Source organism: Saccostrea cucullata, unplaced genomic scaffold, assembly GCF_032062105.1.
Source record: "Saccostrea cucullata isolate Sc308-1 unplaced genomic scaffold, CSIRO_AGI_Scuc_v1 ctg1, whole genome shotgun sequence".
Lineage (NCBI taxonomy): Eukaryota > Metazoa > Mollusca > Bivalvia > Ostreida > Ostreidae > Saccostrea > Saccostrea cuccullata.
Window position 1 is genome coordinate 1,740,024 of NW_026920581.1, and position 16,854 is coordinate 1,756,877.

Genomic DNA, 16,854 nt, shown 5'->3' on the forward strand with positions numbered 1-16,854 from the left:
ATTTATGGCCTTGACCTTTAGCCTTTTGACCTCAAAATTAATAAGGGTCTTCGCTTGGTCATAGGGAGTTAAGGTATAAAATTTGTTTGCAAAAGCTCAAAGGCTTCTCCAGATATGTGGAAACTAAAGTGTTAAAACAGACATAATTTATGAGTTTATGACCTTGACCTTTTGATATCAAGATCAATATGGGCCTTCCTCAGGCCACAGGGAGTTGTTATTTTTTTGTCTTTCTGTCCATCCGTCTGTCTGTAGTTCTGTATGTCTGTAATACGTTCGTTTCCAGGGAATATCTCAAGAAGCCTTTGAGCTTTTGCAATGAAATTTTATACCACAACTCCCTATGGCCTTAGGAAGACCCCTATTGATTTTAAGGTCAAATGTCAAGGTGCTTAAGTCATATTTTATGTCTATGTGTAAAACTTTTATTTCTGGATGATCTCCAGAAGCTTTTGAGTTTCTAGGTCACCTGACTAAACTCAGGTGACCTATTGCTATCCGTTTTTGTCCTTCGTTGTACATTGTGTGTGAACATTTGAACATTTTCAGCTTCTTCTCTGCAACCACTCAACCAATTTCAACCAAATTTGACATAAAGCATCTATGGGTGAAAGGGAACAAAAATTGTGAATTTCATGGCCCCTGCCCCCCTGGGGCCTGAGGGATGGGGCCAAAACCACTAAAATTAATGCAATCTTTCAAAATCTTTTTCTTTACTCCTGGACATCAAGCAGTAAAACTGTTGGCATGAATGTAATAGGCATTGAGTTCTCTACCAAAATTGTAAAATTCATGGCCCTGGGGTCAGGGGTTCTAGTGCTAGGGCGGGGCTAAATAGATTATATAGTGAAAATGCATTATTTCTTTGAAAATCTTCTTCTCTGCTCCTGGGCATTGAATAAACTAAATAAGTACATAGTTATGTTGAATAAAGCTGCCTCTTCCAAAATTGTGAATTTCATGTCCCCAGGGTCAGGAGTTTTTAGGTGCTAGGGCGGGGCTACATAGATTATATAGTGAAAATGCATTATTTCTTTGAAAATCTTTGCTCCTGGGTATTTAATAAACAAACCAAATACATAGTTATGTTGAATAAGGCTGCCTCTTCCAAAATTGTGAATTTAATGGCCCCGGGGTCAGAGGTTCTAGTGCTAGAGTGGGACTAAATAGATTATATAGTGAAAATGCATTATTTCTTTGAAAATCTTCTTCTCTGCTCCTGGGTATTAAACAAACTAACCAAGTACATAGTTATGATGAACAAGAATGTCTCTTCTAAAATTACGACGATTTTTTCCTTAGTTTGGACTTTCAGTAGGGCGTGGCATTCTCGGCGCTACGTAATGGCGAATTCTCGAAGATTCTCATTGGTTAAGAAATTAATAACATCAGGAACTTAAATTGTTGTTGACAACAATGAGACGACTTATGCCCCACCTCTGTGCCGCTGGAGAACTTTTAATTGGCTTTTTACTACACCAGTTGACATTCGGCCGCATTTCTATCATATGTATATTTCAACAGTGAAGGGAAGCTGTGTAAATTTCTGAGGTTAATTAGGTGACTTCGAGAATGCCACGCCTTACTGAAAGTCCAAACTAAGCGTGTAATGGTCCTATAATTTTCATGGCCCCTGGGTTGGGGGCTCTGGGGTTAAGGTTGGGCTCTATTGATTATATAGTGAAAATACATTAATTCTTTGAAAATCTTCTTCTCTATCTATTCATGTCAATCTATTCATGTATATCCCCGAATCTTCGATTACAAGAGCCTAAAAGATGTATTTTTGAAACTTTATGCCACCGTATTATTGGCAGCCGCTTTGGCGAAGGTTAAAGTTTCTCAAATGAAAGTTACCAGTATTGTACTAGCTCCCAAGGTTATTTTTGTTTGTTTGTATGCTGTTTAACGTCCCTTTCGAGAATTTTTCACTCATATGGAGACGCTTTTCTTTTAGAGAACTGGAAAGGCTTGCAGGATGTAGGCAAAGCCAGTCCACTTCTCTAAAGAGAATAATAGAGACGGCACCGTTTGCCGATGGAGAGATGCAAATTCTGTCCTCTACTCTGCACTTAGGGCGATTGAGCAGTGAGGGATCTTTTTCGTGCCGACACCTATACTGCGACACAGGACATCGGCTTATACAGACTCATCCGTAGGACGGTCTCCTCGTCCCACAATGGGGTTTCGTACCCGCGACTGCGCCACGCAGGCGATTCTCTAGCTTATGAGATAAACAAGAATGTCTTACAAAGGAGAGACTTGTCAATGAATACTTGTGAAATATGAAATTCCAAGAACTAGCCGTTCAAAAATTATGGCTTAGGTTAAAGTTTTACAAAGTAGGTCAAATTGTAGGGTCAAAAGACCAAAAATCAGTGATAATTATGGAAAAGTACTCGTCACAAGAAATATTGTCTACGTGTGAAATATAACAAACAAATTCAAAGAATTGTGGTCACGAAAGTGTCTTTGTGGGTGAGATGTTGATATGGCATACCGTGTCAAATAAAAACGCCCTATCGTATGTCATTTAGAAGTTATCACCGAAGTTGATTTTTGTGCAAATTAGGTCAGTCGTGAAGGTCAAGGTCAAAAGGTCAGAAATCACAACATGCTCGGAAATATCTTGTCACAGGTAATGCACACGTTAAATATGAAACCCCTACCTTTTCTCAATCAAAAGTTATAAGAAAAAAATTAAGATTTTTGAAAAGTACGTCAAATTTTAAGGTCAAGGGCACGAGGTCAAAAATCATAGTGTATTTAGAAAGATCATGTCACAGATAATAAACATGTTTATATAAAAGTCTTATCTCTTCTCATTCAAAAGTTACGGCTAATTCAAAGTAATGTTAATTTGTTTAAAAAGAAGGACAAAGGTCAAGGTCACGGAGTCAAAAATCTTTGTGTATTAAAGGTTTTGTCACAGGTAATATACATGTTTAATATGAAAGCCCTACCTCTTCTCATTCAAAATATATGACCAAGGTGAAAGTTTTTGAAAAGTAAGTCAAACTTCAAGATCATGGTCACAAGGTAAAATATCACAGTGTCTTAAGAAAGAGGTCACAGGTAATACACATATTTAATATGAAAGCCCTATCTCTTCGCATTCAAAAAATATGGCCAATTAAAAGTAATGTTTAAATTTTTTAAAAGAAGGTCAAACTTCAAGGTCAAGATCATGAGTTCAAAAATCATGAAGAAAGGTCTTGTCACAGGTAATGTACATGTGTAATATGAAAGCCCTACCTCTTCTCATTCTAAAGATATGACCAAGGTTAAAGTTTTAGTGACGGACGGACAGACGAATGCGATTTAATGTCCCCTCTATGGCACGCCAAATTCACAAAAATGAGCTAAACATAGTTTCACAGTCGATAAACTAGGTTTATCGGTTGTAAACTATAGTTTACGGACTGTAAACTATAGTTAACAACGTTAATCTATATTTTACATCTGTAAACCATAGTTAACGCGATAATCTATGTTTCAGAACCGAAAACTATACTTAACACTGAAAACAATCATTTGCGATTGCAAAACATAGATTATCTGATAAATACAGTTTTGCGATCTGTAAACTATGGTTTACAACTCTTAACTATAGCTAACGATCTGATAGATATAGTTTCATGATTTGTGAAACTATGATTAACAACTCTTAACTATAGGTCACGATTGTAAATTATAGTTTACAGACGTGAATCTATATGTGTACCAACAAAATTTATTGTTAACGTTTTATTACAGACAGATAAACTTAGATTAGCATTCGTAAACTATAGTTAACAACCGTTAAATATAGATTTACAGATGAAAACTATAGTCAACGAATTGTTAACTATAGTGCACGGTTTGTAAACTATAGTTTACAGTCGATAAACCTAGTTTATCAATTGTGAAACTATGTTTAGCTCATTTTTGTGAATTTGGCGTACCATACCCCTCGCTTTCGCGAAAGCAGGGGACAAAAAAAACTAGCACAAACTGTTCAAAAGTCATTGCCAATGTTAAGGGTTTTTTTTAAAGATATACATGTAGTTCAAATTCAAAGGTAAAACAAAATTGTTGGTATCCAAAGGAAGGTTTTGTCACAAGGAACATATCTATGAAAGAAATATGAAAGAGTAATTCTAATTGTTTAAAGGTTAAGGCCAAGGTTAAGGTTTTTAAACTCTGAGGTCAAGGTCAAAGATATTTATACCCAAGGAAAGATTTTGTCGTAGTGAAGTACGAGAGCGTCTATACTGTACAAAAGTTATGGCCAAGGTTAAAATTTGATTTTTCTTAAGTGGGTCAAACTCAAAGATCAAGGGGTTAAATGATTCCATGTTCAGAGATAGTCTTTGCCACAATGAATACATGTGTTAAATATTAAAACCGTTGTTCCATCCAGTCAAAATTTATGGCAAGTTTAAAGTTTTTGCGAAAAAACCCCAAACAGATTAACAGATAGATGGACGGACAAGTCCAAAGCTATAAATCCGTATCTTCGATTACGGCGAAAAAATAACATTACCAGGTTTGATCAAGAAATTGAATTCATCTTTAATATCACAGAGGTTACAGCATTTATATAGTGTCCTTTATCTTTGTCACGTTTTCACGTATAATTACATGTAGATAACTTTAAAAACGTAATCGTTTGTGTTTGTTGTATCCCCCCTTTTTTTTTAGTCCAAGGGTTTTCTTAAATCCAATTCAAATATTGTGAAAACTTTTTGAATATATGTAGTTTGAAATAATTTCATTTTAATTTGGTTAGATACATAAATAAGAATTATCTATTTATATAAATGTACATAAATTTCAAAATCTGATTTAGACTCATCCATTTTTGTCTATTTTTGCCCATTTCCAAGCTTACCATAGGTTACACCATATACAATTTGTTGCAAGGCTTGAGAAAACAATATTTCGTTCATTTGATTCGTTTTCTTCCATGGGTAAAGTTGATAAGAACTCTATTTTGGGACGGGGGACTTCCACCGAAGGTCATATTTATTTTGTTCACATTGCAGGACATACAGATTATCTATTGTCAATATTTACACGGACAGGTTATCCATTTCCAAAATCTGTCAGTCCCATTTTTTTCAGTATCAAATAATCATTCCATAATATCATGTTGTAATTTTTGAATTTTCTGGGTTGAGGTAAAAAATGTTTTGATGTAAATTTTGCGTTATAATAAAAGACGTTAACCTAAAAGGCGTTATTACGCCTTTCCAAAGCCTTTTTAAAAGGCGTTATTACGCCTTTCCCCCCTTTTAATTTTTTTCCCCCTAATAGGCTTTCGTAGGGTTGAGGTAAATGTTTTGATGTAAAAAAAAAATCAGAATTCAAACAAAAATACAGTTTGCATGCATACTGATTTTATACTGTAAGAATAACTTTACATTTCTTTGTGATTTTTATCATGCATTGATCATGGTGTACCCTTACATAAATAAAGAATGAAAAATATTAGTAAATAAATACAAGATGTGTTTGTGAAACACTGATGCCCCCGTATAGCAACATAGCGAAGGTTAAATTTTCTCAAATGCAAATTCAAACATGTTTAAACTTAAAGTAGGGCTTTCTCACAAGAAATACAAATATAAAACCCTAGCACCACCTGTTTAAAAGTTATGGCCAAGGTCAACGTTCTTTCAAAGGTAGGTCAAACTCTGGGTTCAAGGTCAAAGGTGAAGGGTTGTTGTTTCTAAAGAAAGGCCTTGTCACAAAGAGTACTAAAGCCTTAGTCCTAACTGTTCAAAAGTTATTGCCAAGATTAGTTTTTTAAAAGTAGGCCAGACTCCAAGGTCAAAGGGTCAAGGTTGTTGGTATCCAAGGAAAAGTCTTTTCACAAGGATTACGTATGTGAAGCATGCAAGCCAAAGCCCTTACCGTTCAAAATTGTTGATATCTAATGAAAGGCCTTGTCACAAGCATTACATTTGTGAAAAAATGATAGCTCTAGCCCTTACCCTTCAAAATTATGGCCAAAGTTCAAGTTTTTTAAAAGTTGGTCAATCTCCAAGGTCAAAGGGTCAAAGCTGCTGGTATCCAATGAAAGGTCTTGTCACAAGAATAACATAAACGAAGTTTGAAAGACTTAGCGCCCTTACCGTTCATAACTTATGGCCAAGGTTAAATTTTGGAATTTGTGTGTCAAACTCCAAGGCCAAGAGGTCAAATTTGGTGGTACCCAAAGAAAGGTCTTGTCACAAGAAATACACCTGTGAAATATGAAAGTCATAGCCCCACCGAGTCAAAAGTTATTGCAAGGTTAAAGTTTTTGCGGAAAAACAGACAAACAGACAGACAGACGGACACGACAAAAACTATATACCCCCGAAGCTTATCATTTCTCGAAAAATAGAGGAGAGTGGGTTTTTATACCATGCATCTACATGTATATCTTTGAACCTTTATTCCATCGAATGCAGCCATTTAGACTTCGTTCTATACTTACTATATACAGTTACTGTATATCTCTGCTCTGTATTTCTTTCAAATCTTTATATATTATATACATGTTAAAGTATATACTTTTGACTTGTCTGTCCGTCCGTCTGTCTGCCTGTCTGTCAGCAAAAACTTAAACCTTGCCCATAACTTTTGATTTAGTGGAGCTATGATTTTTCGTCTCACGTGTTTACCTTATGAAAAGAACTTTCTTTGGGTACCACCAAAGTTGACCTTTTGACCTTTAGTTTGACACACTTTCACACAAAAATTCCTAATTTTTACCTTGGCCATAACTTTTGAACGGTAAATTAAATACTAGGACTTTCATATTTCACATATATTCTTTATGACAAAACATTTTATTGGATACCAAGAACTTACCTTTTGACCTTGGAGATTTATGTACTTTAAAAAAAACTTTAACATCGGCCATAACTTTTTGAATGGTAAAGGATAGGGCTTTCATACTATACATATGTAATTCTAATGAAAAGACCTTTCATTGAATACCAAGAACTTTGACCTGGACCTTGGAGTTTGACCTACTGAGTACTTTTTAAAAACAAACCTTGACGATAACTTTTGAAGAGTTAGGGCTGGGGCTTTCATACTTTACATATTTCATCCCTTTGACAAGATTTTTCATTGGATACAAAGAACTTTGACCCTTTGACTTTGACCTTGGAGTTTGACCTACTTTTTAAAAGTTTTAACCTTGTCCATAACGTTTTAACGGTTAGGGATAGGGCTTTCATACGTACTTCACAGATGTAATCCTTGTGACAAGACCTTTCTTTAAAAACCAACAATTTTTGCTCCTTGACCTTGGAGTTTGACCTACCTTTAAAAAACTTTAACCTTGGCTGTAACTTTTGCTAGGGCTTTCATATTTCACGGTTGTATTTCTTGTGAGAAGGCCTTACTTTGGGTACCAACATATTTGATCTGCATTTGAGAAAAAACTTCGCTGTTTCCATACGGGGGCATAACTGTTTGACAAACACATCTTGTTTGCGTTGAGTAAAAACCAGGTAATCTAAAGATACGATTCTGTGCATTCTTTTAGGGTGTCTGGGACTTATCTACCATTGATTAGTGTTTTTTCTTCTTTTCTTTGCAGAAGAAGATCATGATCATGATTTGCCTGGCGGTTTTAATAGTTATTCTAATTGGAATTCTCTGGGGCTATTTAGGATGACGTCACAGATTGCCTGTAGAATTCTTGACACTATTTATAGAATATTTTTCTCTTGTATCCTTCTTAATTCATTGTAACTTTAGGGATTATTTGCTGTGTAACATAAAAAGAGTAGTCAGTCATTTTAATACGTCATTTTGATTAAATATTATGCATATTATTATATATTTTATATTTGTTTATATCGATTACCGAGGTAACGATTTTATCGGCTAACCGGTTAACCGTTGCCATTTCTATGAATAGGGAATGTTCTGAAGAATGACAAGAACAAAATGCATATTATTAATGCCATCATTGATAACTAACGAAACCTTATGTAAAAGGATATATTATTTTGTGAAACAGGCGCATAAATTTTAAAAATTCATTATTACAAAATATTACTGATGTTAGTAAATTAAAGCACCGACTAGGCATCACATTTTTAACATCTAAGATGAAGATAAAAAGACGTTTCACGAATCATGACATTATTGGTTTGGAAGTATCAAACCATTTTGAGACAAATAAGAGGTCAACAACACAGGTACTTGTGGACAGGACCCCCTACCACCCCTCACCCCCGATATTCAACCCCGGGGCTTATTGGACATTTTTTTTCACAAGTTATATTTATTACACTTATTCATCATGTGTACAATAAGTAAAGATCGCCAAAACCCCAAAATAATCGCTCCACAAAAAATACCCCACTATACATTGTAAGAGAGATTATTTTGGGGTTTTGACTATTTTTTTTTTTTGTACACATGATGAATAAGTGTAATGAATATAATTTGTGAAAAAAAAATGTCCAATAAGCCCCGGGGTTGAATATGGGGGGGGGGGGGGGGGGGGGGTCCTGTCCATAAGTACCCGTGGTCAACAAAAGTAGTTTTCTTTTCCCCCCAATATCATCGAATGACTGAACATGTATTAGCAAAACTCTTCCGACATATACAAAATGTATTGCACATATTTTTTTCCTCTAAAATATTGCAATTCAAAAATTTGTAAAACATAATTCACTTTTTTAAATATCTATAAATTGGCTTCAACGTTTTTAAATAGCAAAACAGATTATGCTTCGTGCAGTCGCATGTAGAGACTAGATAGGTACATTTTTCATAAACTTGTACAGTCAAACCTTGTTTTCTCGAACTTGAGGGGACCAAGAAATCCAAATATTCGAGATATCCAGGATAAAAACGCTAGGGACTACAGAATCAGTTTGACATATTATTCGAGTATCAGTGTTCGAAATACCGAAGTTCAACTGTATATCAATATAACCAACAGTTCTCTTTGTAGGAAATTGTTTATAACATACTTGAAAATTTTACTCTCTCAAACCAGACGTACTTTTGTTTACATACCCATTGTAAAGGTATTAAAATTGAGCATTTCATTGGTTTTATCAATTTCCAAGAAGAGAAACGGCTGCATATGAAGCTCATCTTTCACAGCGTTGGAGACAAAAGATTCCTTTAGGAGCTATAGTTTTATCTCCATGTTGTTTATGAAGTATGTCAGAAGTTTTTTTGGTTATTAAACCTATGAAATCTAGAAGTTTTTTGGGTATATCTTTAATTAACCTGTGAAATCTAGACTTTTTGGTTAAATTTAAATTAACATTTGAAATCTAAAGGTTTCTATTTGCTTAGCCTTTGAAATGTAGAAGGTCTTTGGATAATATTTGGTTTGAAATCTAGAAAATTTGTGGGTTAACCTTTAAAATCTAGACGATTTTTTGGTTAATCTTTAACCTAAGAAATCTTTAGAAAAAAAAATTGGTTAGCATTTAAAATGCGGAAGGTTTTTTTTTATGATATTTGGTTTGAAATCTAGAGGTTTGTTGATTAACCTTTAAAATCTAGAAGTATTTTGGTTAACCTTTGAAATCTAAAAGATTTTTTTGTTGTTAATCTTTGGTCAATCTTTTGAAAGTTTGATTTGAAATTTAATAAAAATGTAATTATAGAGTTTCAAACTCAAGTATTTCAGCTGCAAACAGTATGAACAATTTATTACCAGAAAACAAACTAAATGATTTAATCAAAAACATCAAAATAAAGAAGACATAAAACCATTTCTCATATACATGTGTTAAAGGCATTTATTTGAATGTTATATAACGGGGAATATATAATGCCTTATCGGAATCATTTCTAAAAAAAAAAAACTCCAAAATGAATCAATGGGTTCGATTATTTTTCGAATAAATTAAATAAACCTTCCATGTTTCTAGTTCAAAAACAAAGTTTCTTTTCGTGTTCGAAAAATATTTTTTGAAAAAATAATTTTAAGTTGTGGACAGAAAAGCGCAGAATTAATTTCTTTAAACAAAAGATGAAATCTTATGCATAGGCTTGGTGGAACGAATTTCAATATTATTAATTAAGTTGAATAATTGGAAAGATTTGGATATTTGTTTTCATAATGTGTGAGAATGACAGATTTTAAATCCTGATTTGATAACTGTGTCAGATCTAAAACTGGGTTACTGACCGCAGATAAGATAATCTAGCAGGTCCTGTTCAAGTACGCTTTGGTTTTTGGTTTCAGTTTATTCATTCAATTCCAATTCAATTCATTCACAATATCCATGGCAATATTTATCTTTTTTATTGCTACCACAGCGAATTTTTTTTCCAAAGCAACATTTTGGAAATGGTTGCAAATTCTAAAACTTAAGTTTAAAAACCATATGATATTTTTTTTAAAATTAATTTTTAGTAGAAAAGAATAAATTTTATAGAGAATGAACATTACTTAAAAAAACAAAGCATCAAATATTTATTTGTCTTGGAATGTAATATAATATAGAAATGCAAACATAACAAACAGTATAGGAAACACTTCATGAAATATCATCCAAAAACATTGTGATGACCAATACTATTTTACAATAGAAACAAAAAATGAAAGACTTCTATATTTTACCACATTTCTGGTATATTTTTAAATAAATTTCTTCAGATTACTATACACTATACAGTGTACTGTTGGTGGACATACTTAGTCACATTTTTCGTATTAATCAAACTTAAAATTCACGTGCCACAGTAGTTTGCAATTTTCAACATATAAAATTGAAAAAAAAGTTAAATTAAAAAAGAAATAACTTATTAAATTGCCATTTGATTGTTTTATTCACATGCTCCTCATTAACTCCCCATCTTGCTAGTCATACCAGTTAAAGGTAATATACTGAGCGATTATTTAAAAAATGTCAGTATCCTTTTAGCAAAATTTTGGCACCATCATATTCATTTATAATTTACAGTTAAAACTTTCAAGGAGGCATTTATAAATGAATAGTTGTTACTTGATGTGGAAAAAAGATTCATTTTCTGCAAGATGACATAAGGTCCACCAATTCATACGTACAAGTATAACACTTATTCAGCAACCATTACAAATAGTAATTTGTTCAAATCAAGAAGCTGCATAAAAATCAAAATAAACGAATATAGAATAACAGCAGGAAAAAAAATCTAAATCATAAGACCTTTTAATTTTTGCCTGCTATATACATAAAGCAATTCAATATATTACATAATACTTACATGTATCTACATATGTACAGTATTTACAATCTTAACGCGTCAGTTTTCTTTCTGACATTTTTCTTTTTCAGTTATCTGAACAACTTCAAATGTATATGTCCATGAAGTGATTGTACTGATTGAAATTCTAGAAGAGCTCAACACTGTCTTTCCCGAAATCTTGGATTTGCATTTTGAGAGCATACTTTTGTAATATTTACACACTCTTCGGTTACAAATGAATGCAAAAAAGATAAAAAGCCCCTGCGAACAATTAAATATGATAAACAAAAAGCTCATAACATGTAACACAGTACAAATTGTAAATGTTGGTGTATCTGCAAAAGCACTCACTATCGAGGAGGCCAGACCGGAAATCCATGTAAAACCCATCATAGTTGACATGCGCACATAAAGTCTGACGTCAGATTTTCCGGTTACGTGATTCAACGAAGACCGCCTCGTTTTTATGTTTGCAAGTTTCAAAGTTTTGCGAATGCAGTAAATGGTTTTCACAAACATGATGCAGTTGGAGAAAAGAATAAGGAGCATCGGAGAACCGAAGGCAACAAGCGCTGCCACTGGCTCCTGTATCCAGCAGCCTAGATTTTCATCCGTGGATTCTATCCGATGCGACAATGTATTGTTTTCCAGGGTGCCATCCAAATTATGATTAACGAAACCATTTGGGGACAGGGAAAGAGAACCGCCACCATATTTAATTTTTACATTGGGTATGATGTTTGTGTAGTCAACCACTGCACAGCCAGCCACGATCAGAGCTGGCGATCCCCACGCATATAGAGCATAGCGTGGGAGGTATTTCTCTTTGCTTCTCACTCTTGTGAGGATATACTTGTTGGCAAATGTTTTATATAAGTCATACGACATGACATTCATCCAGAAGAAAGACGCAAGAAATAGGTAGTGCAGCATCATGCCTATCACTGGGCATAACCAGTCTGGCTTTGGCGCACCAGAAACAATAAAAAGTAGTTCGGCAAGAAAGAGTGCGAATGTTAAATTAGCTGTGCTCACTCCTGGCAAATTTCTCATTTCTTTGAAAATAACATATGTAATCAATGAAAGAAATGTGATCACGGTTGAAATGATCCCCAAAACGAAACTAAGATAACTTTCAGCCACGATTATCTCCTTAAATTCTATTCCGCAGGATGTTTTCAACATATTCGAGGAAACACCTTGACTATATATGCATATTCTTACATTGTCATGCATATCATCTACATACTCATATTTATCCTGATCAAACACTTCTCCTTCATAGAAAACAGAATTGTTGTACAATTTTTCGTACGAAGTTGAGTTCAAAGTCAATTTTGCACACTCGCCGTCTTGGATACGAGGCGTATCGCAGAGAAAAACCAAAGCGTTAATAGTTACGTTGCTTATATTTCCGAATTCACCCGACACGTATATATAAAAATCAAACATATCTGGTCCATAGAATTTCCCTGTGTCATTCACAAATACGCCGTGAACTGTTCTTCCGGTCCGACTGTCTGTTGAATTTTTCATATCCACTTCACTTCCCTTTTTCATGATTTTGGTTCCATGGTGGCACCACTTAATTAGACGCAGCGACATGTTGTGATGTTGTTGTTTTATTTCAGTTATTTTAAAGTCAGACCCGTTTAATTCCAATTTAAAACTTTCAGTTTTAATCAAATGATTCATATTATCCACCACGCTGGATAAAGAAGAACTAAATTTTCCTGTCTTTTTTACGCTTGCCAAAAGATCAAATTTGAATTCAACTGTGAACAGAGATTCGTCCGGAGATTTTTCTTTGGTCGTTTCATTCGTTTGTTGGTTGTCGTAGGACACATTTTTCGAACCATCTTCAGTTTTTGTGGTCAATATTTCCGGAGAGAAGTCTTTGTTCTTCATAACTCTGTTTTTCTGGAATCGTCTTGGATGAGCAATCTCTATCATTTTGGACTGTGTCGTACCGTTACGAATAGAAATTGTAAGGTCTCTGATGCGACTGGAGCTCACATTCAAGACAAAGGCAATCTCCTCGATAATCATTTCCTCTGCACCGTCTTGTTCCAGGATACTCAGTTCCTCTTTAGTAGCATTTAGTCGGAATGTCAGAGACGTCATCTCATTTGCGTTTTGCAGCCGTGACAAAGAATCTTCTGAATTGAGAGATATAGGATCGGGTTGACAGACGTTATTTTCAAGATGGTAGCCTTCATCGCATGTTACTTCACGACAATGTCCCTTGTAGAACACTTGGTTCTGTGGACAAGAGATCGTTTCAACGGGATGTGACGTTTCTGTGCTGAATATAATGTGTCCTTCGCCATTTATTCCAAAATTTATCAGAATTTGAAATGACAATGGCATTTTTTCTGAGCCTGGCTGAGGATTTATTGGAGCATTGCGGGCCCGAGTGTCATGGCTGCGATGACTGGTGGGATTTGTACAGTGTTTTACAACATTTTGGTTGTAGGGAAAAATTTTCTTTGAACATCTCGCCATTTCATCCACGTTTTTCAGAATATTGATAGAGGTATTTTTGAAGCCATCCATTAATTTCAGAACAGGTATATCATTAAACGTTAAGTCAGCGGTCCATGTACTTACATTGCTTGCTCTATGACAGCGAGAACAGTAGACATTTCTGTACACGACTCCATGTAAATCCTGAACTGGAATGTGCTGCAAGTCTATAATACACTTATGCTGTTCTTCTACAAAGTCTTGATGGTGGCCATGACACAGCATTCTGGCTTGATCATCGGTAGAATCGTGTGGACATCTATTAACCATATAAATAGGTTTTGGAGAATACAAAGGAAAGTGAATACATTTTCCAAACCTTTTGTAAACCAATTGAAAAATCAAGTCATCGTAGAGGGATTCCTCATCCGTTTCAGGGGGAGATTCCTGTTCGGTTGCTAGCGGAGGCTTCCTCTCCGTTTTTTCTGCGTCTTGAAATCTTTTGTTAACCAAAAATTGTTCGTTTGGTATTTTCATACCGTCGTCCTGTTTTAGACCATATAGAAGTCTTTGTAACTTAATTTTCAGGATTGTCTTATTTTCATCCTGTGATTTGTTCGGCAAATCGTTTATACGGTAGGCGTTGGGTACAAAAGGGTCACTGGAAATATGAAAGCACTGGACAGTCACTAAAGCCAAAACAGCCAAGTACATTGTGATGTGGAGCTTAGTCATGCTGACAGCAGCTACTATGAGTGTTATGGTGATGCATTGCGAAAAAAACAATGCTGGTTTCCCAAAACAATACAAGTCTGAGTTCTCAATCGCTGGTCTGATTATAGAAAAAGATTGACACTTGGCAGAGTTTATCTACAGTTTGAACATATGGCCAACTCTCACCCATTCGTCGTCCTACGACTTTGTCCAATAAAATGTTTATGTCAATCCGGCAGGTAAATGACAAGTCCTTTTGTTATCAGGGCTAGTTTTGCAATCATTCGGACTTATTGTTACGGATTACAGCAACAATCACTGACTCTTAAGATAACTTTGTTTGCAGTTGGTATTAGAATCAGAGAGGAATGCTAAGTGTCCATTTATTCACTTCCTTCCAAAGCCCCAGTAGCAGCTTTTAAGACCCTTTGATTAGGGATACGGCGACACCGATGATAGTGTATTAAGAAACAAAGTCTCCGGGTCAAACACCTTTGGTATAATGGAAGAATTTCATTGAAAATACCCGAAAAGCACTAAAGAGCAATATTATAGACTGCATGGAAATCAGCCGCGTTGTCTTGGCAATGATATTAGTTAAGGAGCACCGTAGCCCATCCCTTAAGACGTACAAATGGTTTCATAAACATGTTATCTTTGAATTTAAAAAAAAATCAAGAACCAGCATTGTTCAACGAGGAGAAGCAACCCAGCTGAATTGGTATGCATACTCTCACTGATAAATATATAAATAAATAAAAAAAATTAATAATAAATAATGAATAAATAAATAAATAAATAGTAAATAAATAAAGCAAGAAAGAAAGCATATAAAGTTAAAATCAATGAGCCTTAGGAATATAACCTTGCAAATGACATTCAGAGAGTGTATAACTTTAAACATATTATGTATATCCAATATTGTATTTATTCTGAATAGAATGTTGATCTTTAAAGTTAAAATTCACTAAATTTATTTGTAGGAAAAAGGATACTTGCGGCGATACAAAAGGAGCTGGTTTTGAACAAAAAATACGTACTTCATTCATCATAAATATTAATATAATAGTCGATAGATTTATATTTATGTAGAAATATAAATGTTATTAAAAATCTAAATTAAGTATTTTATCAACAAGGGCACCACAAAGAACATAACTATAAATGAGGACAGCAATCGATATTGATTCCAATGCAAATTGTGTCACTTCCGTTTCGGATAAGGACAAAGTAACACACCCGCAAACAAACAGACATCCACATGCGCGTTACTAAATGTCCAGCTCGGTTTCTCCGATGCGAGGAGATACTAATATAATATGTAACAGCTTTGTTATTTTTTCCCCAAAATTACTGCAGTAATTAACTTTTAAGATTTTATAAAATTTCAGTATTGTGTTAAAATCTTTATAATGAAAGGGAGTGAATCATTTGATGCGATGTTTTCGGTTATTATGACATCGCAGTCATTGTGACGTCATAAGGCATCATCAAAAGTTTCTGTTGTTAGAGACAAACAAATTTTTAGAAAAGATGGGCATCTCTCAGAGCTGTTTGGCCAAAAATAACAAAGTAGGTGTGTTGAAGGAGGAAAAGGAAGTTTACGAGAAAGTACTGCGAACAATGGTCACAAATGAGGTGACAGAAAAGAAAGGAGGTGTGGCGTTTGGTCTTACATTCCTCTCGGAGGAAACCCGAAAGGTTCCACCACCAAGACTGCTGGAGGACAAAAAAGGGGATTTTGAGAAATGGAGAGGTAAATTAAAATCAAATACTTAAAATATTAAAAGAGCTATTCGTTTAATTATTCATGTAATAATAAGGTAACTGTGTGTTTCCATCATAACAGAAATATTAATTTATATGTAAAATTTTCAATATTTTTTCAAATTAAAAAATAAATTGGGTTTTAGCGTTGGTAAAACAAACTACATGTTAAAAAACTTTGATCCAGATAAAGACGTGTACCGTATTTAAATAAAACCTATCCATGAAAATTTAGGTTTGGGTAATGCTTAGGAGAATGAATTAATTACTTTATTAAATCTGTTGAACCTTTTTTTTAATTTGTTGGTAAATTTACTGTTTCTTCTTTTCAGAATCTCAAGAAAAGGCACAGGCTGAAAAGCAGGATCGGGCCCAACAGAACAGAGAGGAAGCCCGTATTCATAAAGAAATTGAAGCTGCTCACAAAGAAATGGAGAGGCTGGAGAAATATGTTAACATTTGTCCTGAATAAATTGATCTAAATTTAGAGTGTCTTTAAACTCATTGATCTGAACAACTGATGCTGAAGCTCGTAACTAAGACGATTTCAGGGTAGTGTTGAAATTTGATACGTCTTGCTTCTTTTGTTAAATCATTGGTTTCTTTTAGGAAGAGGACTATAAGCTTTATTATTTCGCCTGTCAACTGTTCCCTTTTCTCTTTCTTTAACAAAAGCGCAGAAGTATCGGAGTATATTTATTGAGATACCAGAAT

At 34.4% G+C, this 16,854-nt stretch overlaps 2 protein-coding genes across 2 annotated transcripts; one reads left to right on the forward strand and one right to left on the reverse strand.

Moving 5' to 3' along the window:
- Positions 1-10,421: 10,421 nt before the first annotated feature.
- LOC134252592 (uncharacterized) lies at positions 10,422-14,578 on the reverse strand. Its single transcript, XM_062735094.1, has one exon. The coding sequence runs from the start codon at positions 14,392-14,394 to the stop codon at positions 11,251-11,253; it is 3,144 nt and encodes a 1,047-aa protein (XP_062591078.1). The 5' UTR covers positions 14,395-14,578; the 3' UTR covers positions 10,422-11,250.
- Positions 14,579-15,716: 1,138 nt separating this feature from the next.
- On the forward strand, positions 15,717-16,612 carry LOC134251953 (uncharacterized). The gene is made up of 2 exons (XM_062734372.1): positions 15,717-16,129; positions 16,473-16,612. Exons 1-2 carry the CDS (start codon positions 15,907-15,909, stop codon positions 16,610-16,612), a joined length of 363 nt encoding a protein of 120 aa, XP_062590356.1. The 5' UTR covers positions 15,717-15,906.
- The last annotated feature ends 242 nt before the right edge of the window (positions 16,613-16,854 follow it).

Bases quoted from the DNA above. Each gene is read 5' to 3' on its own strand.
- LOC134252592 (XM_062735094.1), bottom strand. From the start codon at position 14,394: ATGACTAAGCTCCACATCACAATGTACTTGGCTGTTTTGGCTTTAGTG.
- LOC134251953 (XM_062734372.1), top strand. From the start codon at position 15,907: ATGGGCATCTCTCAGAGCTGTTTGGCCAAAAATAACAAAGTAGGTGTG. The intron at 16,130-16,472 runs GTAAATTAAAAT...TCTTCTTTTCAG, and splicing joins GGATTTTGAGAAATGGAGAG to AATCTCAAGAAAAGGCACAG.